General features: G+C 47.5%; 4 protein-coding genes across 8 annotated transcripts; 1 reads left to right on the top strand and 3 right to left on the bottom strand.

Annotated features, from left to right (window-relative positions):
• Positions 1–157: 157 nt before the first annotated feature.
• On the top strand, positions 158–11,494 carry LOC102683752 (glutamate-rich protein 6). Of its 4 annotated transcripts, XR_011191434.1 has the most exons (14): positions 158–462; positions 683–752; positions 1,124–1,233; positions 1,807–1,868; positions 2,025–2,150; positions 2,619–2,720; positions 4,588–4,745; positions 5,114–5,181; positions 5,443–5,603; positions 5,799–5,881; positions 6,718–6,873; positions 7,055–7,283; positions 7,386–7,787; positions 8,126–11,494. XR_011191434.1 is itself a non-coding variant. In XM_069197521.1 (13 exons), the coding sequence occupies exons 1-13, from the start codon at positions 354–356 to the stop codon at positions 7,656–7,658; spliced, it is 1,707 nt and encodes a 568-aa protein (XP_069053622.1). In that variant the 5' UTR covers positions 158–353; the 3' UTR covers positions 7,659–11,494. The 4 variants fall into 4 exon arrangements, 3 of the variants coding, with proteins under 3 accessions (XP_069053622.1, XP_069053623.1, XP_069053624.1); XM_069197521.1 differs by having other exon boundaries at positions 7,386–11,494; XM_069197522.1 differs by having other exon boundaries at positions 436–462; positions 683–823; positions 7,386–11,494.
• Positions 8,085–11,225, bottom strand: tsen34 (TSEN34 tRNA splicing endonuclease subunit). Its single transcript, XM_015360798.2, has 4 exons — positions 10,863–11,225; positions 9,819–9,954; positions 8,941–9,219; positions 8,085–8,614 (listed from the first exon to the last, which is right to left on the bottom strand). The coding sequence occupies exons 1-4, from the start codon at positions 11,223–11,225 to the stop codon at positions 8,427–8,429; spliced, it is 966 nt and encodes a 321-aa protein (XP_015216284.2). The 3' UTR covers positions 8,085–8,426.
• Positions 11,495–13,121: 1,627 nt separating the features above from the next.
• On the bottom strand, positions 13,122–14,042 carry gpr119b (G protein-coupled receptor 119b). The gene has a single exon (XM_069197684.1). The coding sequence runs from the start codon at positions 14,040–14,042 to the stop codon at positions 13,122–13,124; it is 921 nt and encodes a 306-aa protein (XP_069053785.1).
• Positions 14,043–16,111: 2,069 nt separating this feature from the next.
• selenot (thioredoxin reductase-like selenoprotein T) lies at positions 16,112–22,162 on the bottom strand. Of its 2 annotated transcripts, none has more exons than XM_015360794.2 (6): positions 21,950–22,162; positions 19,938–20,048; positions 18,870–18,996; positions 18,123–18,210; positions 17,599–17,764; positions 16,112–17,114 (listed from the first exon to the last, which is right to left on the bottom strand). In XM_015360794.2, the coding sequence occupies exons 1-5, from the start codon at positions 22,081–22,083 to the stop codon at positions 17,640–17,642; spliced, it is 585 nt and encodes a 194-aa protein (XP_015216280.1). In that variant the 5' UTR covers positions 22,084–22,162; the 3' UTR covers positions 16,112–17,114; positions 17,599–17,639. The 2 variants fall into 2 exon arrangements, with proteins under 2 accessions (XP_015216280.1, XP_006637484.2); XM_006637421.3 differs by having other exon boundaries at positions 17,610–17,764; positions 21,950–22,161.
• Positions 22,163–25,530: the final 3,368 nt, after the last annotated feature.

Below are 25,530 nucleotides of genomic sequence, written 5' to 3'. Positions count from 1 at the left end.
CTGTGACATACACTTACCAAAGAGACCAGTAACATTATTTTACTTCATGCTGAGCACTTTCCCTTTAAGCAGTGGACTGCATTCCAAGGGTAGCCATTAGCTACTAGATGTGCTACACCCACCATCTCCAAGGATACTGCAAACAGTGTGATGTTAATTCTAGGCTTGGAACGAAAATCTCAGGCTATAGTTCAGCACTGGTTTGTTTGGAGAAAAATGCAACCTTCAGTAGGCATGCAACACCTCACGTTCTTTTAAATTCTCCATGAGGTAGTTAAGAACTGAGGCAAAGACAATAAAGCAGGGGAGACAATACCTCAAGGTTATTTGGAATCGGCGTTAATGTGTGAAGAATGGAGGAGGAAAGTGTTCAAAGCTCTCACCTGGAAGGCACAGAGGCAAGAGCACCGCCTGGCCACGATCGAGAAGACACAGTAGTAGAGCAGAAGCCTAAACTACAAGGTAAATAAGGTGTAAAAGTGTATTAAAAGGATGGGTGTCATTCAGGCATCAAGCATAGCTCAGGCTGAACTCATCAGCGTGAAGAGGTGCATTGCTAAGGAAGTACTTCAAAGGAATGCAAAGTTTACAGAAACTCAAAAGAACGAGTGTCGTTAAAGCCAACATCATTCATCCTGCTCAGCTGTTGCGTACGTGCTGTAATAGCTTCTTCGGTTCTCAGGTTTTCCCAGAATACTCCAGGGGTTTTCTAGAGAAGATTGCATCCCTTCCTCATCACAGTCGCTGGAGAAGTGAGTTGACATCCGCCAATATTGAAACCTGCGGTATTTGGGCATCTCATCATTCAGCGGATATTATGGTGGTAGGACATGTTATGTGACAAGCACGTCTCTGAATTACATTGTCAAGTGCCATGACAGTTCAGGATGTTATCTGTTAACTTTTGACGTAAAGATGTGAGATAATGCATTTTTAAATTTGCATCTTATCCACTGTGAGATCCAAAGATGAGACTGAAACCACTGCATCTGTACCATCACATTAATGTGATTCTTTTTGCTTAAAAATAAGCCCCATCAAGTTCAACGGGTCAGTGAAACAGTCACTCAATAATAAGAATTTGCCTTTTTTTCCTTAATAAAACGATTAAACGTTGGTACAGCCATTCAGAAACAGATCTCGGCCCTCGGTGTGGAGTCCTACTGGAAGGAGAATCCATGATATCCCAACACGGAGAAAGGTGTCAGTGTGACCTCTGGCCTCAGGACTCCGGTAAGGTGCTCCTCCATCTCCGGTCAGTTATCTCCACATCTCGGATGGGCACCTCTCCCGAAAGGACAGAACGAGTGCTTTCTCAAATAAATCAATCCAGATTTTATTTGTGCTGACAAAAGGGTTTGTGGGCCTTTTTTGTCGATGTGTTTGGTTCAGTTGGTCTGTTAGGATGGTGTGTATATTACAACTGAATCCCAGGGAAGTGAGGGTAGCCTGAATGCAGCTAAAGACTTACTGTATACATGTATACTAAAGTCTTAACCTCTTTACTTATAAAGAGAATACATTAACTAACCACAATTTCAAACTTTTAATTTTTAGTGACCTACGCTTCCACCTATTCATACAGCTTTACATTTTACTGCAATAATTCAGGTCTGGTGCCTCGCTCAAGGATAGACCAGCAGTGTCTCACTTGGTATTTGACCCCACAACCTTCCAGTGATGGGACTAGAACTTTAAACACGGCTCTACACTAGTTTTGTGTGACATGTTTAGAAAAACAGCTTATGGTGGCCTGTGCTACCTGCGCTTCGATAACATGTAGTGTTCTTTTATCTGTCCGCTCAGATTCGGTTTCTTCATGCTCAGACCAGGAGCTAAAGGAGATGGGCACTTTCACAGATGTGCAAGTAATACAATTTATTCTCAACTAACTGATGTACAGTTTGCAAATGATAATTGTTATAACGTACACTACCATGTGCACATGAATCACATTCTGTTTCAAAGCAGAGGCACTGAATGTCTCTACGTTCTGTATATATGGCATTTGTTTTGTCTGAAAGCTTACTGAAGACTTACTGCAGCTATTCGACTCCCCATTAATCCCTGGAATTGGAATGCCTGCTATACTGAGCTACAAGCAAGAATCTAGGGACCTCAACTCCAGTTACAGAAGTGTTGCTGATCAGGTACAGTGTCTGCTTCTGCTTTATTTATTCTTCTCTATAATAATATCCTAAATCCAAATACTTTGTTTTTTTCTAAAGACATGGACTTTGCAAGACATTTATTTTTCCTCTCTGTGTATTTTTATGGTGGTAGTAATGTCAAAGGAGATCTTTGCGCAAAAGAATTTGCACTTGACTCCATCAAATTAATTCTTCACAGAATTTTAGAAAATGACTCATTCTCACGACTGCAGAATCACAGAACCTAGCAGGAGTCTATAGGCCCAAGACTTCTAAAGCACAAAAGTTGTCGTTACTGATTTCCATACATCAAAGTGATCTCTTCCATTAGAAGCATTGGTCTGTAGCTGTGACAGGTGTTTCTGGGCAATAGTCCCTGGACCTCTGCTGATAAGTTTAAGCTCGATACCTGAAAAGACACAACCAGAGCCTGGCTGATCTCTTCTGTCTGTTCTTGTTGTTTCACAGCCCCCTGAAGCTGTGGCTTCAAATGCAGAATGTGAATTCTGTGGCAGACCAACGCTGCCATTTCCCACCTGCAACCAGCTCGGAAGCGGACGTGCCAGTGAGGTGAAAAAGTGGACAGAGACCTTATTGTACAGCTCTGATGAACGAGAAAGCAAATATCAAAAACAAGTTGTGACCGGCTGTGTCCTTTCCTTATCAGCTGAATGCTTGTGTGCACAGAAATATTACTTCCTGGAATCTGTGTTCGTTTATCTCCTGACACTAGGGCAGAAGGAGGGGGTCAGTTCCTGGCACGTCACTCTTGAGCTGTTATCACACCACCAACCCACTAATACCCTCTGACGTTTTCGAATACAACAGCTTCAGACTTTTCCCTTTCATAGCAAGTCTCCTGCCTTTCAATGAGCTGCTGCTGTAGGACCTGTCCATTCATATAGCAAGGGTCACTTTGAGTGGGCTGTCTTTCCCACTGGCTGTGCTGAGACCAAACCTTTCCTTTACTCGTGAAATGATCTTCCTTTTGCGCTCCCTGACTTTCACAGACACCCATGTTTATTCTCAGGAGCTGTCGGCATAGGACGCCGATTCAGGATGAACACCGGAGAGCTGGAGGCTTTACCAGCAAGCAACGGGTGCAAGGCAGGGTACACCCTGGATGGGACACCAGTCCATCACAGGGGAGACACAGACACGCACACAATTAACCTACAAGCATGGACATCAGACGTCATGACTTGAAAAACAATTCTGCTTAACTTTACCATCTCCTTATACTCACATGGTTCTGCATATAGAGGAAGTGTGGTGTATACCCCCCCAAGGCTCCTGTATCTAGTGACCTGGCTAAACCCCACTCGATTTGCATGCTCCCCCCTCTATGGAGCCCCCTTAAATGGTGGAGCAATTTCTCACTCCTAAACCTGAACTGCTTTAATGTCAGGCTGCTGGTTCTTGTGAAAAGTGCTCTACAAATACAATGAATTATTATTACAAATGTGTAAAAATTAAACTAAACGTCAGGTAAAACCAACCGTTGCATGGGACAGGGTGGTCACTCAAGTTTAATTGCAATAACCTTGAAATACACAGAACACAAGGCGTCACTTGTACTATTGACAGATCTGTGAATACTGTAGTCTGTAGTACTGCCTTCTACAGATGCAGAAAACACAGAGAGCTGTGGGCAAGTGAGGCACAAATACTGTCTATTGAACAGGAGTAATAAAAATAGTATCCTGTCAGATTAAAGATTACACACAGAACTACATCACTCTCTGTAACGGAGACTGAACAACTGGGAACACATTTCCCTATTCAGATAATGTATCACTCAACAATGAGAGATTTATTTTAGCCTGATATATGTTACAAACCGAAGACAACAAGTCCCTTCATCAGAGCCAAGATTCCAGTACTTTTTGCTGCTCACATTATCTGGACAAACTCTGGTTTCTGGGTCGGTTGAACGAGGTGCGCTCTCTCCGTTTCGTCTCTCTCCTGTTCTTCTCTTCGCCACTTTTTCCCATCTCTGTCTGTTATCTTTTAATCCCATCTTCTCCATTGACCCACTAGGAAGGCTATCTTAATGAGTCAACCGAGACTGGCGTGCTGTTAAATATTAGTACAATTGTGTGACTGCCTGGATTTTCAGCCAGCTTGTGCATATACTGCCTCAAGGCTGCTTGTTGTTTTACTTTTTTTAGAATGCGAAATTTAAACGTTTGAATATCCCCCCAAGGGACGTTCATCCCTTACTAATCACGATTGTAATTGTTATTGTTTTCACCATCCATTTAATTCTTGATTCAGTCTAATATTTAAATGTCCTGCAATTCAGCTGGCGGTGTCAGCAAGGAAGAGCTGGATGTTAACTGTAACTGCTGTTAAGAGAACTCTTAACTAAAATTTCTCTACATGTAATTTTAACCGTCAGAGTCATACTGCGCTTGTTTTTCATTATCCCTCCCAGCTTTTCTGCTGTCCAGAGTACCAGCGGTTGTACGAGTTCCTAGTAAGGGAGAAGAGTGTCATTCTGGAGAACCAGGGTGGGGAGGCCACCATCAGCCTTCACCCCCCCGACGAAGACACACAAGAGAGAGAGAGAGCCAAGAAGAGAGCAGCCCAGAGGCACGTTCGGTCTGAGACGTAGAGCAAGACAAAGTCATCTTCTTGCCCCTGTTGCAAGAAAAGCAATGTTTTTTTTTTCTTGCATTAAACCTTGACCAAGATCAGAAGTAGCCCAGGGAGGAGGAGAAGGGATGATCAGAAGTGTTCTTTACCCAGCCAGTGCAGGCAATGTCAGCCTTACCCTCACAACTGCAAAGAAATCCAATAGCCTGCCATCCTCATTAGTGAACTGCGCGGTGAAACACTGTAGTAATATGATGTTTGTTCTGCCCTACAGTACAGCAAGGCTTTGTGCTTCACACCTATACTGAGACCATGGGGAGAAACCCCCGAAAAGCACTAACTTTCACCTGTGTTTCCTTCATTAGGCTACAAGAACGAGCCCTTGAGAAGTATTACCAGACAGCTGAGCTGAATGATCCCGTCCCCAATAGCTGTGAGTTCAACTACAGTACCCCGTCTCTATACCCGATATGTCATTCCATCTCATTAAATTGTGACTTTTGATGACGCTGAGCTAGTCTGAGAAAAAAAACATGATGCAGGCAATTGAAAAACTCAGATATTTGCAGTTATAACCATAGCTTCTGGGCTGCTTAAAACGTATCGGCAGTTTTATCCACAAACCTAGGAAATACACTGTATGTGAAGACGTCCTGCTTTCCCTTTTCACTTGTGTTCTTATCGACATACCCAGACTCCAAATCCATGAAAACCATTAGCTACCAGCTGTCCAGCTGTGTGCCGAAGGAGGGAAGCTGGACTGTAGTTCAGGAGACGGAGACGCCGGAAGGAGCCGGAAGAGAAGAGGAAGTCTTCTTCACATTCGAGGGGGGTTTCACCCTGACACACAGCAGGGTGAGTCTGGCCTCCTCAGACACAACACCTCTGCTGAACCTTTTACCAGTAGGCTGGGGGTGCTGACTGTGTGCCACAGGGCACTGTTAGCTCTCCCACATAATCACAAACACCAGCCTTAAATCTACCACAGTATTTTATCCTTCCTTAACAGTCTTTTAAAGCATTTTGTCACATGCTTTCTGTCTTTTACAGGATAAGGAGAAATTCACAGAGAAATACTACGCCAATGGGAAAAAGTTCCTGACCATTTTCCCTGATGGCTCAGCTCAAGTCTTGTATCCTTCCGACTGCAGGCACCTCGACTTCAAATCCTGAGCAGGAGTGGGGTCAGTATTGTGACCCCTCACAATCAAGACGTTATTGCTCTCCATCAATGGGAGCTGCATGTGGTGGACTACCTCTGTGCTATTTCTTTCCCCCACACCTGTCTGCACACCTTTCAGATCAGGCCATGCATTCAGTGCTCATTCTTCTCCTTCTCGAGGAGGAAGAGGAGTGAAGAACACAGGTGTGTGCCTGTATTTAGACAGCTCAAGATATATCCATTGTGCAACTAAATAATAGTCTGTTCTTTAATTCTCTGTAGGCCTTGAAATGCAGATGAGGGTTTGTTTTTCTCTTTAGTTTGCATAAGTAACAAAGCAACCTAGCGGAGCTCCAGAAACCAGATGAAAGAATATGAGAATCATTGTGATCATCCCAGCAGAGGGGAGTTATATGCAATGCTAATGAAAAACCCTCCTTGATCTACAATGTACTTGAATTCACTAAAGAATAATCCAATAACTATCTTGTAGATTTTATATATACCCTATTCCAGTGCTAGGGAGGCCTTCATAAGCTTTTTGTGATCTTTGTCTTAAATATACTTACTGGTACTCTGCTTTTCAGTATCTGAAATGCATAAAGGTGTGGTAAAAGACAGAGTCCTAACCTTGCTTGTCAATTTAATTTCTCCCTGTGCCAGAGATTGCCATTGTTTGCTTTTATAAGCGTATGTATCAAGCACTTGGGATAAGCATCTCTTCAATTTTTTCCATCACTCGTGCTGATTTACCCTTGTTTTAACGCGATATAGCTTGTTTCATGTTCCTTATCATCAGCATCCTAGTTATCCCTCTGGAAACCTGTCAATCCTGGTCATTGTCAATGAGAAAAATGAATCCGCATGCGTGGTGCAGGAGGACAGGCTGGGAGAAGCGGCCATCCGGGCCATATTCCAGTCCAACGGAAAAGCCACTTGCTATCACCCGAATGGAGTTGTTTGGTAGGGTCCGTCTCCAATTTCCGGTTAGCTCTTTTTCTGTAACAATTCTTTGCCCTGAAGTGCAGTGATTGAATCAACATTGCTCATGCACCAATGAACAGAAACAGCCCAAGACGATCCATTTGAGTCTCAAATGCAAAAGCATCGCCATGATGATCATTTCCCCCCCTGTGCGGCGCAGGTTGAGCATCGATCTTTTCGGCGGGCTGTGCCTGGATGAGAGGGGCGCCAAGCTGCGGAGGTGGAGGTGGAGCGAGCTCCCTGCCTCCGATCGGCCATCCCCCTTCAAGCCCCTGTTCCTGTCGCTGAACCCTCACGTCGGCGTCCGCGTGCTGGAACAAAGGAAGATGTCCGTGTCCTTCCTGGCTCTGGGGCAGCAGGCCAGGTTCAGCGTGGGCACGGTCCTGCAGGTGCAGCACGCGTTCTGGAAGGCATGAATCAGACCCGTCCCCCGGTGTTGGGGAGGGGCTCTCAGCTGCCGTCAGCCGGTAACCGTCTCGTCGTTCCCCCAGGTAAAGGAGCCCAGACTCGCTCCCCCCGTCAGGCCCGCCCTGCTGAAGGAGGACCTGCTCCTGCTGGCGGGGAGGATAAAGCTGCACTCCGCCTTGCACAAGCTGCACAGCTGCCTGCGCTTCCCCGCCCACGGGCAGCCGCCCAGACCCAAGCCCCCCTCGTACCTGACCTCGCTCAGCCGGAGGCTGTGGAGCGTCTGCTCGGCGGGGGCCCTGCCGCTGGACGAGGGAGAGAGGGCGTTCATCGAAGGCTCGGTGAAAGACTGCCTGTGACCTCGCCGGCCACCCCGCTCCGCCAAAGGCCGCGCGGGAAAAGCTCGCGCCAGCCCGGCAAAGCAGCTGCACGATCAACGGGAAACTCTTCCATTACCGCCAGCTGTGAACTGACAGGGCTGTGTTCAAGTAAAGGCGCGCCAGTCCTTTTTTCTTCGTATATAGGAGTGTAACACACGACCCTGGAACACGCTGTGCAAACACGACAAACACAGCCGTCTCCTCTCAGACTTTCACCCATCTCTTCTCTTAACTGCTTCACCCACATCAGGGTTGTGGGGGGGCCCAGGAGCCCATCTCTGCAAGCAACAGACATGATGCTTCTAATCCTGTCTGCGTGGAATATTAAAACTGCATTCCTCAATCACAGTTCTCACGTGCTAAAGCTAGATTATGCCATGTATGTTAAACAAAAGAAAAACGAGATTTCCCTTAAAAAAAGTCATTTATTGTCTTTATCCATACAGAACGATACCCCCTCCTGACCACTGGATTTTTATTACTCCAGCTGTGCAAGTAGCAAAGGCGCAGAACTCCGTCCAAGCAGGCTTGAGGTTCGTCCAGGTTAAAAGAAGAAAGCCGACTCCGAAGGCAGAAAGGCACATCTGTGAGACGGGCACGGGAACGGCGCAGTGCTGGCAGGGAGGAAGGTCATCTGAAAGGCCAGCCTGTGCACACTTTCCAACAGCACCCTCGTCATCGGCGGGACCCCGGGGCGTCCCTCCGCACCCCACAGGAGCCCCCTCCTCCTCACCGCCGCCCCCACGCCTAGACCATGCCGCTCCACTGCAGGGAGGTGTAGACGACCCCCCCGCTCTCGCCCGGGGAGCACAGCAACACGGTCTTCTTGACGTTGGAGCCCAGCCGGGACAGAGCCAGGAGGTCGCTGAGCGGCGTCTCGGCCTCCGGGGGAAGACACACGGCGATGAAGTGAGCGTGGAAGCGCAGGGGGTCCCCTGGAGGAGAGGCGGACAGGCACTCTGAGGCGCGGACACCCCTCTGTGCGCGCGGTCTCGCGTGACGCAGCACAGGAGGGTCCGACCCCGGTCCAGGAGAGCCCCCACCCAACGGGTTTCACAGCTCATCGCGAAATCACCGGCTTCTACAGGCCTGCCACAGGCTAGCCCTGACCAGCCACTTGTTAAATTAAGCAATTTAGAGATCGTTAACGAATCATTTGCCTTCATCGAATACGTTACTTGCTTATTTGATTACTTCCGGGAGTTCCCTAGGAGATCAGTCACTCCAGGACCGGAGTCGGAGGCTCCCGGTGAATACATACCTGGATAGACGAGGTAGTCTCCTCCAAATTTGCCGGCGGGCGTGACGTAGTAGCCCCGCCGCCGCAGGTCCCGGTACACCCGATACCGCGCTTCCGTTCTCTCGTCGCGCGGCTGGGGCCAGTCGGCGGCCATCAGGAGGCGCTCCTCCGGCTCGTACCCGAGTCGCGCCCTGGCGGTGCACAGCTGCACCGCCGTCGCCGCCTCGGGGAACGTGAAGGAGCTCTCCAGGGAGCTCAGCCGATCCCTGAGTGGCAGCTCCGCGCCGGCGGCGCCCCCGTCTGGAAGAGGAAGAAGGGTCAGAGTCCCAGAGGGCCGAGCGAGCGGGCCAGAGAAGGGAAGCCAGCTCCTGCCGCGGTCTGGGCAGCGTGGAGCTCCGCGGGGGCCGAGGAGTCGGCGGAGCTCAGCTGCTGCCCCTGCTGGCACTCGACCACGCCCGCTCGGCCGCACAGCGCCGCCCCCTGGACAGCAGCGAAGGCGCGGGTCCTTTTCTGCCGCGGCACAATTCGACACGGCAGCCGCGAGGAGCGCCGGGAATCGATCGCGGTCAGGAGCGGCGCGAGACTGGGGCCGGCGCACCCAGCAGAGCTGAACACGGCCTGGGCTTCAGACGGACAGTCCCTCCCGTAACCGGCTCAGCGTGCCTATCCCCGTTCGGCGGAGGAGATCGGCACCCCTTCCACAGGCAAGGACGTTCCCCCCCAGCTGCCCGCAGACAGCAAGGCGAAGGAGTCTGGGACGGGGGAGAAAGACAGACTGGCATCTCGGAGCGAGTGTGACATGAACAACCCCTCTGAGCTGGGAGGCTGCCAGGAGAGGTCGGCCAGGCAGCCCCAGCTTCGTACAACCGCTCGGCGTACGCCTCACTGCAGCCCTTTACCCTTCTGTTTCTGGTTCATCACTCTCTGCAACACCTGCTTCCTGTCCTCCAGGGCGATCTTCTTCTGCTCCAGGAAGCTGTGCTGCAGCCTCTCTCGGTATCTCTCCACCTCCTCTGCCCTCACGCCATCTTCAGCCTGGAAGAAAAAAACTTCCTACCTGACGTTCAAACTCAAACTCCGGACCCCCATCTGGAGACTCGGGGGGCACTCGCATGAGGAACTATTCTGAACAAGGTCACAGACTTTCACTTATTTCAGACAAAGTCAATACAGACAAAGACTTCAATAGCAAGAGAGGCAGGGGGTGAGGCAGCCAAATCCAGTTATTAATAATAATCCTTAGACTTATGTAGCGCTTCTCTGGACACTCCACTCAAAGAGCTTTACAAGTAATGGGGATCCCCTCCACTACCACCAGTGTGCAGCCCCACCTGGATGATGCTCCAGTCCTCTCCCCACACACCAGCTCTCAGTGGGGAGGAGAGCAGAGCGATGAAGCCCGTTCAGCCAGTTCTTAAGAGGAAGCCAGTTATTAAGAGGCCAATGACTGGTAAAGGCCAGGTGAAAATTTGGCCAGGACACTGGGGTTACACCCCTACTCTTTTCAAGAAACTCCCTGGGATTTTTAAAGACCACAGAGAGTCAGGACCTCGGCTTTACGTCTCATCCGAAGGACGAGGGGCATTAGGACCCACACAGACTGCAGGGTGAGCGCCCCCTGCTGGTCCCACTAACACCTCTTCCAGCAGCAGCCTCAGCTTTCCCAGGAGGTCTCCCATCCAGGTACTGACCAGGCTCACACCTGCTGGGCTCCAGTGGACTGCCAGCTGGGAGTTAATTTACAGCCAGTTTATATATCAGTGTACCCCATGTACAAACTGGCTATAAATCATTATATAAACATTCTTCTCGTGCTAGAAGAGCCAAGATGAATTAAACCAGATCTTCCCCGTCACTTGGTCACCTATCAAGCTGACACAGCCAGAGCCTCTCACCGCGGGGTGTCGGGAAACGGAGGCAGGAAAACCCAGGACGGCGCTCACCTCCGGCGGAGCTGCGGTGACCAGCACGGCGCGGCCTGTGTCCCTCAGCAGGCGGGCCTCCTCCGGCAGCAGCTGGGCCGGCCGGCCCAAGCGGAGGTTCTGGCGGGGCTGGCGGGCCAGGGATCCGATGAGCGTGCCCACCACCCCCGCCCGCTCCCGGGCCCCCCGGACGTCGGCTGCCCTCCACAGCAGAGGAGTGGAGCCGCAGAGATAGACCTGGGCTGCCGCAGTTCCCGTCTCCAAACCGGGCTCAACCGGAAGCCTCTCCTCTTCGGACCCGGGTTCGGCTGGCTGTTTGCATCTCCCGTCCCCCCTAGTCTCTGGCTCACTTTCAAACCCCGTCTCTCCTGGGTGTGCGGCCATGGGGTACACAGCTATATTATTTCATCTGTTCCTCTGAAACTTTTTCTCCCGTTTCCTAGCTCCGTTTATCTCCGACCAGCAGCCTTCACGGAGCGTGCATAACTCATCAAGCAGCGGGTTTTCCCTGCTATGTGCCTTCGGACTTGAAACTCAGTCTGCAAATCTGCAACCCTTCCTCGCTCGAGTCCGACAGTGCAATGGAAATCTTGAAGAGACACGTTGATATTATAATCTTAATCAGAATATTTAATAAAATAACCCTGCTGTACTGTGGTGTCTAGTACTTGTTACTTTGTTATGCAATATTCAACTTGGACAGTTCTTAATTTAACGCACGCGTTGTATTTGAGTGTAAATAACTTGCAATCCGGAGCATCTATCTAAACAGACAGCTCTCCACGTGCACATTACGCTTTCCCTAGAAATACTGGATCTCAAACTGAGGTTAAGCTGCTTAAGCAGAAGTGGAACATAAGCTCTAATGCAAAACCCTAGCTGTTATCTCTATTTAACGGCGAGAGCACGAAACCTCTAACTGGTTTTGCTCACCCGGTCGGAGGAACACGACTCGATCCCATTTCAACTCTAATATGGCAGCCTTCGGTCGTCTCCGGAAGGGCTCGGGCGTTTCCGGCGACCTGGGGGCGGTTCCCATGGACGCGGTGACGTCAGTCAACATGGCGGCCTCCTCGGCTGGGTCTGATCAACTCTTTTCTTAATGTTTTCTTAATAAAGAGGTAAGTTGTATCTTTAAGGAACAGGTAAAGGTTTATTCTAGGAAAGGAAAACGTTTCGGTTGTGGAGCCTTCTTTGGAGGTGTCAGACCGAGTTTAGGTCATTCAAGTAGCAGGAAACTGTTTTACTGTGTTCTCACTGCGACTCTTTATTCAAGACACTGGAGAAATCTTATTTCGTTTACCTTGCTGAAATGTTATTTGAAACTTGAAGCGCTCTGCGGTACGGTGATTCTTGGGGCGCATTTCAGACAATCCGTTTGCAAGCTTTTTAAGAAAAACGCCGTGCAGAAGCAATTTTATTGTGGGGTTCTCGTCGTCGCCACACACGGCACCGCAGTTTAAACAGGAGTGAATTATTTTTTAGTTTTGACTGGGAAAATAAGTTACGCTTTAAATTCCTTACATGAGGTACTACGGAGCTGAGGAAATCAATACATACAGTTAATAAGTGAACCTAATGCAGTAACAATATTTTAAGTAAATGTGTATTAAGAATTAACAATAAAAACAATGACGTTTCCATCTTTATTAGCCTCCAAAATACCGTAGTGTAGGTCTTTGGCAAGGTTTTTGTTGTAAAATAATGAATTGATTACAGATCGAGAGAGAACATTATTTCTTGTTTTTAATCCATACTGTCACAGGGGTTAAACAACACGCCTAAAATACTTCAATACGTATTTTGGAGACTGTCCTATTGTTTTATAAGAAATATCTTCATCGGTAAAGGAAAACCCTGTAGCACCACCTAGTGTCTGTAACAGCAGCCTGGACGTGTGCGATTGTTTCTGTCTCGGTAGTATGAAAACGAGTCCAGTTTCTTCTGTCTGCGTGGACAAGCTGTGATGTCTTATTGCTATCACTAGTGCATGTGTAAAAACGCGACGTCCATTAAACAATCACAGTTCAAAGGTTGTGCTTTATAACAAAAAGCTTGAAATTCCTCAATACGACAACCTCTATCCTCGATATTCGAAATAATAGTTTAAACGTTGCAAGACACAGCATTCCTAACGAATAAGGTATATAAGTAATATATACAATATATAAGGTAATAGGCACACACACATATATATATATAGTTGGAAAACACTTAAAACCGTTAGGGAATTGTATTTAGCAGACACAGGGATGTCTTACAACGGTCCCCAAACCATTGTCAGTTTTTATTGTGGCGGAGCTGCAGTGCACGAGCCCGCGATATCTTCTTCCACCAGCCAGCTTGACACACGCGGGACTTGATGTCGTTGCTGCAGAAGGCGTAGATGAGGGGGTTGAGGAGCGAGTTGAGTTCTCCCAGCAGGAAGAGCTCGTCCCTCAGCAGGGCCTTCAGGTGGCACCGGGCGCAGGAGGCCTGCACCAGCCCGGCCATGTAGTAGGGCCCCCAGGACACGGAGAAGCAGACGATGACTACGAGGACCGTGCGCAGCGCCTTGAAGTGTCTCAGGTCCGCAGACCGCGGGGGCGCCGGGCCGACGGAGACCTGCCGGATCCGCTGGCGCTGCAGGTGAGCGGTCCGGCCCAGTAATATCTGGGCGCAGATCAAAGTGAGGAACACGGGCATAAAGACCACGAAGCAAATGATGTACAGATACTGATTCTTCGTCGAGTATAAAAGGCCACAGACGCCCGTATAGTTAGTCTGCTGCAGCTGCGGAGCAATTAGCGGCAGGTTGCCCACGGAGAAAGAGAGACCCCAGAGAGCAGCGAGGGCCGCCGACACAGTCCTGTTGGTCACGGTTTTGTGGTAGTGGAGCGGACGGGTCACAGCCAGCCACCGGTCGAGAGAAATGAGCAGCAGAGTCAGCACAGAGCCCACGCAGGGACTGATGGTGAAGCAGATCCTCAGCAGACAGAAGGTCAGATTCTTGTCGAAGTCGCCGTCGTACAGATCGTCCAGGGTCTCCACCACGCACATGAGCCCTACCAGCAGGTCCGCCACGGCCAGGTTGATGATGAAGACGTAGCCCTTCGCACGCTTAGCCTTGATCAGCTTGTACGCCACAATAATCACAACTATATTCGGAACCGGAATCAAGATCCCCAAAGTCGCGTGCAACACGGCGTACACAACTGACATTCCTAACAGCGCTGGTTCCCGGCGGGATTCACCAGACCGTGATCGCTGCAGTCATCGCTGTGCACAAAGTGACACGGGTCTCGGTTCTCCAGAGGTCGTTTCAATGCTCGTGAAACAGCATCAGGCAAGACGGCCAAGATTTGTTAGCACATCTCTCTGATTATTCAGAGGAAAATCCGTCCGTTTCACTGTGAGATCCCCTCTGAATGACAAGCCCGATGAAGTTATTTAGTCCGGTTTTCTCCCGTTTTGGAGTTGTATAACTCACAGGTTCTCGGACTGCTCTCCACACTTTGCTGCAATGATGTGATGAAAGGGGGGAAATTGTTATCACAAAATACACAGGTAGATCTTCCGTTTCTCTCCTTGTTCAAACAAGGCTAGATAAGCTATCACAACTGGTCATGCGCAATGTGTACTTGAGGGTACACGCCTTTTCTGTGTTGCTTCCAGGAAAACCATGTTGTTTTTGCTCTCTTACAATAATCGGTTCATATTTAGGCATCAAGCTGAAATATTGGCTCTGTTTAAAACTGCTGTATTTTGTGCTTCCCTGGTGTCTTTGTATTTCAGTTACTTAAGGATTTTCAGCACCATGGGTTAAGACCTGTGAAAGATTTCACTTTTCCTCGCATGTCACGATGACATGCGTCTTGATTCTGTCAGCATTATTTAGACCAATAAAACTGCTTTAGTGTCAGACGCAAGCAGACTACGGTTTAAAAGGGAGGAAAATCCCTCCTTGCTGTAGTTTAATACAGAACCATCATCCAGCCATGAGGAGAGGATGAAGTAGATTTTTAAGAGTTCTTGTTTTTAGGTCCATGCATTGGGCAGTAGGCACTGGGGTGCTTTTGTAAAGCTGAGGCATGGAACAGCAACTTTATTGGCTTGTACTTAAAAAGCACTTTTCATTACAGTACACTCTCTATATATGGGATTCATCCAGTACTGAAGTGAGGCATCAGTTCTCCAGTTGAGTTAAGGGGAAACGTCAGGGATGCCCGAGTCAGTGTGTATCTAGGACACACGGGTAACAGTCCTGCTCTTGGGCACAGCGCTAGGGAAATTTCAGTCCCCCGTCTTGTGGCGCAAGCTGGCACGTTCCCAGATCTGGCTAAGGCAAGAATTCCCTGGACTTCTCACTCCGGAGGTGAATGGGAAGTTTAAATGCAGCTGCAATGCCCAGTTTGCACCCAAGGTCTCCTTTTATAAGAATATAACTGGAAATGGAGTGAAGATCAAATATAGTTTTACAGGTATGTCTTTCAGACTTACATTCCAAATTTGTCGGGTTGTTTTTTTTTTTTACCATTTTTAAACAGCTAATTTTATAGGATCCCAAATTCTGGGGCAGGAGAAAAAACAGTCTGGAAAAAGCAGGTGTCCTTAAACTAAGGGCTCTCGGCTCGGGCAGGTGTGGAATGTACCCGAGTCGGCCAGGACACCTCATGTTGGTCCGTGTCACTGCTGTATCCTGATCAGTAACGGCTCTAAGAAATACTCCAGCCCACACCAGGTGTGTAAAGAATGTATGAAGAGAGACAAATGTTGTGCATTAAAGTTCTCTGCTGATGTTTGGCTTATAAACATTAAACACTGTACATCTCTACACCATTCAGGATCAAAGACAGCTGCCAAGAGCATAGGTTAATGTATCATGGAGAGAGCTGGAGAACTGAAGAGGTTCAGTCCAGAAAAGTTAATCAGTAATGAGTCCTACAATAAAAAAGAAGTCACCTTAACAATTCTGTTGCCTGGTGACATTTGTTCTGTATAAAAACTGTCCCGCAGACCCTACAATATTCTCATCACCTACAGATCTGCATTTGCTTTGCCTGTGCCAACAACAGCCATGCAAATTCTGTGAAACCCTTTTAAACTTTTGTCACAGGGGAAAAAAAACATCAAATCATTTCTGCTTATTTAGCAGAACTTACCAAGAATTGTAAATGACATCAATGTGATTAAATGTTTTGATAGGAAGAAATACAATAAAAGCAAACAGTTCATCACCAAACGACGATTCCTGTCATTTATATGCAGGGAAAAACAGACAGCCATCCAAATCCATCCAAAGAAAAGCAAACAGGATTGCTTACACTTTATTCTCGATCCCATTTATAACTCTCTGTAAGGAATATATTAACACGATTAATTTCTGTCATGAACCATTAAGAAAAATTAGTGCACACCCTAGGTTAGGAGAACAATTCAGAATTTGGGATTTGTTGCTAACATCTTGTACAGCAGAGACTGGTTATCATCTAATACATATCAGTCTATTAATACCTTTCAAATAGTTGTTTTATAAATGCCAAAGTGATAAAGTGGTAACCATAAAATTATCTGTTTTGTGTACCATAATCTAACATTTAAAGTATTTCATAAAAGGTACTTGGTAAATCACTAACTGCATTATTCTGTTACACTTCTGTTTACAAATGTCACATGAAATCCTCACAAGTCTGAACTTCCAAAATGACCAATTAGTTGATTGGCAAGCAGTGGACATAAAAAGACAACAGTCTCGATGCAACAGTGAACAGATAACAGTCTCAATGCAGCGATCCTTCTTGAAACACCGTTAAGTTAATTGCACACCCCTTCAAAAATCCCACTTGAGTAGCAGAGATGCTCAACAATCAAACTTTTTTTTCCCTGTTAGACATAATCCACTTTATTATAATTTTAATTCCACTTTATGCTATAAAAAGAAATATAAAAATTACAACCAATCAGAAATCAACTTAAAAATGTCATTTGGATGTTTATCTGACATTTTTTTGAACTGCGAAATACAAAATACAACAAACGTACGTTAACATTTAGCTATACAAAGGCTCAAATTAGTGAATAAAAAATTGAAACTATACATTTTATTGCACCCTGATGAACGTGCTGCAATAAAAATGAACATCCCCAATGCTCAAGGTCACCCGTTTCAAAGGAGCACTCCCAGAGGTTCAGCAAGACTGATAAGAGCTTCCAGCCTGCACTTGCAGAAATCTGCCTTCAATGCAGTCCTTCATAGACATCAGCTCACTGCCCGTGGAGAGAGCCATTTAAAACCTGGAACACAGGGCAAAGCGTTAAACATTTCTTCTGGAGTTAGTCTACATTCAGAACTCTTTTCCAGCATTGACCGTTCTTGCCAAATCGCACAGAATGAGGGGCGAGATTCCATACAGATGCAGGAATATATAAATCATCTTTCAATAAGTGTATTCTGAAATGTGCACAAAAAATTTGGATATCTTTAACAGTGGGCCAGACGTATATATAACCCTGGTCCTTGAAGGCCAGTGTGTTCGCAGGCTCTCATTCCAACTCAGCTCTTAATAATGGCACAAATTAGCTTGTAACAGGCTTAATAAGACAATGTTTAACAGCCTTTCCCAGCTCTTGAGATGCAGCTCCTATAAACAGACCTAAGCAAACCTGCAGACACACCGGCCCTCCAGGATCAGAATGGGACAACTCCTGCTCTAGACACACAAGTTAGAACCTCTTTCATCTCTACAATCAATGAAAAACATCTCACGATGTCACAGACCAGAAACCTACAGGAGGGCTCTTCGCCGTTAGCAGACCAGGCTATGACCGGTGATGTGGCAGTGAATCCATGCGGGCGTTCAGCTTCATCTCGTTCTCCAGGATCTGGACGAGCTGCTGCATCGATGGGAGATGGCCTGATTCCAGCTTAGACCACACTGGAACATCTGCACCAAGCAAAAGCACCACAGTCCTTTTAAGGATGTCCCAGTAACGGCTCACCCGCAAGAGCCATTTATGTGCATTAGAACAGTAGTGCTTAATAACTGATAAAGACCTTTCACTATTCTATCAGCAACGAGTGTGTCTGCACACATTCACTGTACTCGGCACTAGTACGTTCAGGGCCACGCTGAGGATGTCCCATGGTGCTGGTGAGGTGCTTAAACAGCGTCACGTTTTATTCAAGGTGAAACATCCAGCCTACGGTTACAATTTGAACTTCCTGTGTTTTTACTCAGAAGGAGGGCCGACGATACATTCCCACAAACAATAAAATGAAATTCCGGAGCATGACAAGCTTACCGTTCAACGTGATTTCAAATGCCCCTGTGGACATGCACTGATTCTCAACCATGTTACTGAGGAAGAAGACCATCATACAAGCATAGATCTACAAAAAAGAAATAAGCTGAATTGAGCTACAGGTTACTGAGAAGACTCCAACCGCAGCGCTCGCCTTATTTCACAAGTACAGCGGCATAAACAAGGGCACTCCTGGGACCAACTTATCTAATAAGTACACTTGAGGATATACTGCAGTGATCTCCAAAAAGGTAACCAGGTATATTAGATTTGATCATTTACCTGCTTTATAATGCAGATTTATCATAAAACATTGCTTACATAATTAGGTGTATTTTATATATACCCCAGATACACCTATATACATATATACCTACATTTCTAATGTGTTTTCAATAGGAGAAACTCCAGATAACACTGAAGCCTCAACTTCCCAAAACATGCCAAGTGTGATGTAAATATCTTAGTTTTGTGCTTTACATTGCAACCAAAATGTAGCCAGGCAAAGTCGCAATAACAGAGCTACATGAGATACGATCCAGATGATGATAAATTGTTACATTGTCTCTCAGTTATCAGCCATGTTGCACCCACGGGGATCTTCTTCGCAGACCAGTATGATGAAACCGTGCGAAGACCACACAAACACACACATTCCCCGCAGATGTGGCTAATGAGGCCCGAGACTCCAGGGAGTGAGGGACGATGACTCCAGAGAGCGTTTACAAGCAGACACGGGCCTCTCACCTTGTTCGCCTGGCCCCACTGCCACAGACCAGGAGCCTGCATACCAAAGACAGCAAACGGATCCTTGCCAAGTATTATCAGGCCGATCACAGCTAGTTTGAAGACAGAAAGGAAGGAAGCAATATGCCTGTTGACACACAAACACAAGAGAGCACACAGGAGGGATTAACATTAGGACTGGCACTGCATACACCACCTAGACAACCTGGACACCACATTCAGTCTACCTTCGATCCCTGACTGACTGAGAGGATGTGCATTCAGTACTGCACAAAACGTGTGCATCTCAAACATACAACTGCAGTAAGTTTGAAGAGATGGTAGAATATTAAATTCAGGTCCCTCTCTCTGCAATTCTGTGGGTGGGGTTTGATTGGGCTCAATCAAACTGCAGAGACAAAAGAAACCAGACCTGGCTTCTACTACTGCTGTATGGGATTCTGTCATGTGGCCCTCTGTTACCTCATTTTGCAAGATCTGCTATCCCCTCCCGCCCACAGCTGTCGAACTGTCTCTGTTGGCCTCCACAAGAAGAATACAACACAGCAGAGATCTTCCGCGAAGCACAGAGGGGAAAAGGAGGAAGGCAACTATCGTCCTCCTCCCATCCTCGCAACCTTCGCTCCTCTAATTCTGGTCTCCTGTCTGTCCCCCAAGCCCGTCTACACTCTGGGGGTGACAGGGCCTTCTCCTGTTACGCCCCCAATCTCTGGAGCTCTCTCCCCAAGGATATCAGAGAGTCACCTTCTCTCAACTCCTTCAGATCCAGACTCAAACCCTTCTTCTTCAGAAGAGCCCTTACTGAACTGGTTCTGTTCTTTACCCCTCTGCTTATCCTGTATTCAGTCCCCCCCTCTGCTGTCTCCTCTCACTGTGTATTCTCATTGTGCACATCTTGTGTATTTTCTATTGTCGTCACTCTCTCAAGTGCTTTGAGAAGCCACCTTTAAATGCGCTTTATAAGAAAGTTTATTATTATTATTTTTATTATTATAAACCAGCTTGTGCTGGCAGAAGAACCTATTGATCATCGGGGGCGGCTGCCAGACAGCAGGGGGCGCTTCTTACCGGTAAACGGGCAGGGGAAGGTAGTTCTCTCCCTCGATGCGGATGTCTGGGTACCGCTGGTTCAGCACCCGCGTATACTCCTCAAACACCCGCCGGTACCCTCAGGAGACGCTGCGGGGAAGGAGCCGCGTCAACAAGAGCCCTTCAGCACCAGCTACGCCATCGTCTCAGGGCCGCCAAACAAACACAGACTCCCGCAGACAGCTGGGGTCCTGTGGCCCAACCTGCTCGTTGGATGGCTTAGTAGCTCTAAATCTAAAAAAATCTTGAGTACATCTAAAACATCATCCAGCTGTTTTTTTATTTTTAAAAAGGAGCCCAGAGTTTAGGCCTCAACCACCTGGCTGGGAAGTCTGTTCCGGACACCCGCCGCTGTTTGGGTAAAGGTCCGTCCTCCCCTACAGCCTGTCCTAAATGTTTTCTCCTCTGTTTTCTAATTTGGACCCCACAGAAGGGCTAACAAGCCACAGGGCACGAAAAGAGCCCCAGTGGGTGCAATTCGTGTGGGAATTGCAATCATGTGCTCAGACACTGAAACAGACACTGGCCCCCAAGTCTATGTGAGCTCCATGTGGCAGCGTGTGTCTCCTGCCGCCAGTCTGTTTTGTCCACTCAATCATTAATGAAACGCAGCTGAATGAATGACAGGTCTCTCTGGCATTTTGTCACTGCCGATTAAATTCAAAGCAGAGTCTGAGACTGTCGGAAAGGGATCTTTGCACCACAGAAGCATGATTATCTGACTCGATAGGACTGGAGAAGTGTTTACTGCTACAGTAATTAGCTCAGCCTGGGAGAGAGCAAAGTCCACTTGAACTGGCACAACCAGAGGAAAACAAAGCACTGGGATGTGCGGACATCAGTGTCTCCTCTACCCAACACCACATCGAGCACACAGCCACCCGGAGAAAGCCTGGATGTGCAGTATATATCTGTCCTCACGGGTCAGGAACCTCCTGTCAGTTCTGAAGCCGAGTGCAACACAAGAAAACACACGCGTGGGGCTTGTGTCTAGTGCTCAGCACGTCAAACACCATCTTCCATTAAATAAAAAGGAAACTGCAGTTTCTCTGCCTGCCACCAGCGCCGAGACCCCGCAAGCAAGACAGAGTGTCTACAACGCAGCCCGGCTGTCCTGTGCTCGGACTGTGCCTGCTGGGGACCGGGGCGCCTCTCAGAGTCTGAGACGGGTCTGGGCTGCCTTGCACGGCGAACAGCCTCCACAGCGACGGACAGGACGAGGGCATCAGGCTCATACTCTGAAAGATCAAGTGTGCTCCAACTACCAGCGAGCCCGTCGCCTTGTGCGAAACCCGTGTGCGCGCCTGGTTCACCCTTTTAATCTTGCACGTCACCCAACCCGAGGGTTAATTGTTAACTGTCATCTTCGTGCGCCCTTGCAGTTCACCGTAGAGGCTACAGCTCGCTTCGCTCCTTCAGTGCCAGAAACAGGCGTCCTCGGATCGGGAGTGTGCAATTATCTGAAAGCACAGATTGCCACCACCAACACCGAGCAAACGCCGACAAGCGCACGGCCACCGGCCGCGGGTGTTTAAAGCTGCCCCGCACTGAATTGAGCCACTTCACGTTGGCAGCCAGATGGACGAATGACGACGATCGAAAACGTTAAGAGATAAGAAGCCGGCGGCCGGGGTCAGCAAACAATTAAACGGCTTCCGACGCAGGTCTTCGCTTCCTGGGTTAAAAACAGAAATGCAACAACGCCGCCGGCTAGGCAGAGCAGCGTTTACTGTCGCCCTCCCAAACATGGAAAACCAGGAATAAGATACGGGGCGAGTGCCCGAGATGTCCACTCAATCTCGCTGACATTGCCCGGCGTGTCTGCGCGTTAGTTAGCCAATTAAGTCGATTTATCGTTACATAAGCGGGGGAAGAAAAAAAAAAACACCCCCAAGGCTCAGTCCTCGCTTCCGGACGATGACAGGCCCTGCACTTCATCAGCATTTCCTCCAGAAACATTTCCTCTTTCTTCGCCGCGGACCCGCGCTTACCAGATCTGAAACTTCAGCAGCGGCCCCGTCGAGAACTGCATCTTCAGCTTCTTCCCCGGGTGGTCCGCAGAGGCGGAATACAGGGCGAGGAGCCCCAGGAGCAGGAACGCGAAGGACAACCGCCGCCTCTCCATGCCGCTGCGCCTTCCTCCCGGCTCAGGGAACAGACACAGCCCGGCCGCCGAGCGGAGGAGGGGGAGGTGTACTCTCTGCGTGCGGGGTCACGCACACGCACACGCACACGCCACGCCCCCCGCGTAGACGCCGCGCAAGGCGCCCTGGGAGTTGGAGTCCAGCCGTGCTTCCATGCTGAGATTCCTCGCATCGCCCCGGCTGCAGTGAGCGCCAACGTTAAACTCGGCTCTTCAACCACCCTTAAGAAATACGTCGCGTTTTTAGAATGCGTTATAAATCTATCAAATAAAAAAATATTTATGTGTAATAACGTAAGCAGATCTGCAGGTCAAGAGATGCAGTGTGATATGGCGAAGTCCTATTGTTTTTTTTTACTTATGCTTCAACAATAACAAAAAAAATACAATATAAACAAGAGTACATATAACATTTCAAGACAAAAAAAAACTCGTCAGGGGTACATATTACAAAATAAATTCAAATTACGAAAAAAGTTTAAACAAATGAAATAAAGATCGCGCCCGCACCCCTTTCATATTTTTACATTTTGAAATAGTCTGTAGATATTCCTTTACATTCAGTTTTAAAATGCTCAGACAGAGGATTCTTCCCAGAGCACTTCAATTTGTGTATATAATTACGTGCCGTTAAAATTAAATTTATTACAAACGATACTTTAGTATCGTTTTCGATGGGGCTGAAACTTAACATCTTTTTCTTCAAAACAAATATCAGTATTGGTGTCTTTTTTAATACATGTCTGCAACTCAGTCCAGAAAGGGTTTACCCTGGGACATAACCAAAATAAATGCTCAATAGTTTCAGGGCTACAGGCACAAAAAAACGCATTTATCATCTATATTAGTCTTAAATCACAGGACAAAAAGAGTCTTAACGGTAAATTCGATTAATTATTTTGTATGAAACCTCCTTAACCTTATTTTACAATACTTAGGTTCTGCTGAATATCAGTGAACTATATCTGCCATTACTAAACAGTAATTAAGCTGCTCACTGCCTTGACTGAGCGATAATATCAGTATATCTGATCTATAATAAATACAGATTATCTACCTAACAATGGAAATATGTAAGTGGGTATCTGTGCTCTTGGGGGGTGATGAACCAGAGTCCCACGGCAGGGAGTCGCGTGATCTTTAATCTGCTGAACGCTACAGGTCCCCGGATGAGCTCGGGTCAGCGGACTGCTCGGGTGTGGACTTTGTCTCCTACCCTGGGGCAAAAGAAGTCCCGAACAGACGCTGGACGACATTCCCCAACCCGATGATACGTCTCTCTCCGTTATGCCCACCCAACGCTTACAGTTTCTCCGTTTTTCCCCCCAGTAACAAAGCCGTGGGAAACCAAGCGTCTCAGACTTCGGTTGCTTATGGAAAAGATTTCCTCTTCTCGGAGGCGTCGAGCAGGAAGGGGTGAAAAGGGATGGAGGGAAGAGGGAAGCTGGATGTCAGCCCAGGGAAGACACAGGCCGGCACCGTGGCTGGGGGTGACACCACAGTGACACGACAGGGCCTGAAGCCCCTGGCCACTATCTCTGAGGGGCAGCAGTGCTAATGCTTTTCCTGGGTGAAATGGTAAGCAGGCCAACAGCTGGCGAATGACCTAAATGTGTAAAACACATGGCCAGCAGCCATACCGCCCTGCAGCCCCCAGCTGGCAGCCCACTGCAGCTCAGCAGTGTGAGCCTGGGAGGTGGCTGGATGGGAGACCTCCTGGGAAAGCTCAGGCTGCTGCTGGAAGAGGTGTTAGTGGGGCCAGCAGGGGGCGCTCACCCTGCAGTCTGTGTGGGTCCTATTGCCCCAGTATAGTGACGGGGACACTGTACTGTAAAATAGGTGCCGTCCTTCGGATGAGACATGAAACTGACTCTCTGTGGTCATTAGAAATCCCAGGGTGTTTCCTGAAAGGAGTAGGGGTGTTACCCCGGCGTCCTGGTCAAATTCCCCCCCTGGCCTCCTAATAATCCCCATCTCCGAACTGGCTTCACCACTCTGTTCTCCTCTCCACTGGTGTGTGGGGAGCGGACTGGCGTATCTTCCAGGTGGGGCTGCATACTGGTGGTGGTTGACACATTACCTGTGTCCAGAAAAGCGCTATATAAGTGTTAGGAATTATTATTGTTGTTGTTGCTAGAAATCACACAGAACCTTACTGGCCCCCTGCAGTTTCCATACAGGGGAGGAGGTGACACAACACATCACACCGTTCAAGACCAAGCAAAGACATTTGATCATTTTATTTGCTGATGTTTCCCCTGCTTTTACCATGATTCAGCCACTCCTGCTGGCACGGACATTGTCAAAGAATTTCAAATTAAAAATTACAATTTGATTAGACGAATTTCAGATTCAATTCAAAGTTCTCAACGGGTCAAAGTGAGGAAATGGTTATCGGTTGTATGCTGCACTTCCATTGAATCACCACTAGGCGGTCTCTTGTCCCCTCATTGTGCACCAATTATTGCAAGGGCAAACAGACATCTCATCACATTTGCTGCTGCCTCAGCCCTATCATCTTAATCAGAACCCAGATCACCATGATTGAAATCGAGTTGTTTCATTGAATAGCACAATATACCCTCTTTAGAGTTAAATGTTTTGAGAACAAACATCTTTAATTTTAGAAAAAACAAGGAATCTCCCATCCAAGTCACTGTAATAAGTGGTCTGATTGAAGAGGTGTAGCCAGTATATGGGAACGATCATAGATAAAGGCTTAAGATGGGAAGAATCTCATGTCAGACCATTTACAAAAAGGTCAAACTTTTCAGTTTTTAAAATAAATCTGTTATATCTTTTATTGAAAGTGTCTTAACATACCGTTTTAACATCAGTACTGTGAACTGCAAATATGCTGGGGAAAATGAACATTTTTTAGTGAAACCATCAGAGTGAATCAGGTTTCTCAATCTAAATGCAAGGGGCTCTAAAGAAGACCAGCAGCACTGTGGAGTGTGAGACTCCCCACCTCCTCTGTCATCAGATCTACCTCCACCTGGGAGACACCTCATGGTCTAAGGGCAATAAATGTAGAAAGTCATTCATCTCCCTCTTTAATTTAACTTTCGCATCATGTAAAATAGTCTATAAATCACTATAGGACATGTTCCTTAAATAGGCTGACCTGATATATGACTTGACTCTGCCATAAATTCTATTTCCCCTTGTAACAGAAGATAGTTTGATTTGAATAGGAAATTAGTTTGAGGCATCAAATGTAATAATACAATAAAATAAGAACATGACCAAAACCTCTATAGTATTATAATAGATGCAGTTTTTTCCAAACGTTGAACTCACAGAAGGAACCATTTGTGTAATGGTATAGTTCTCTTTCAGAACTGCTCTGAATGTGAAGGTTCAGGCAGTGATAATCAAATTTATGTCCCCGCCCCCCCCCCCCAAATTCTACTATTCAACACTGAG

This window comes from Lepisosteus oculatus, chromosome 13 (assembly GCF_040954835.1).
Source record: "Lepisosteus oculatus isolate fLepOcu1 chromosome 13, fLepOcu1.hap2, whole genome shotgun sequence".
Classification (NCBI taxonomy): Eukaryota; Metazoa; Chordata; class Actinopteri; order Semionotiformes; family Lepisosteidae; genus Lepisosteus; species Lepisosteus oculatus.
Note: the sequence above shows the minus strand (reverse complement) of the source record. Positions and strands in the feature narration are given on the sequence as shown.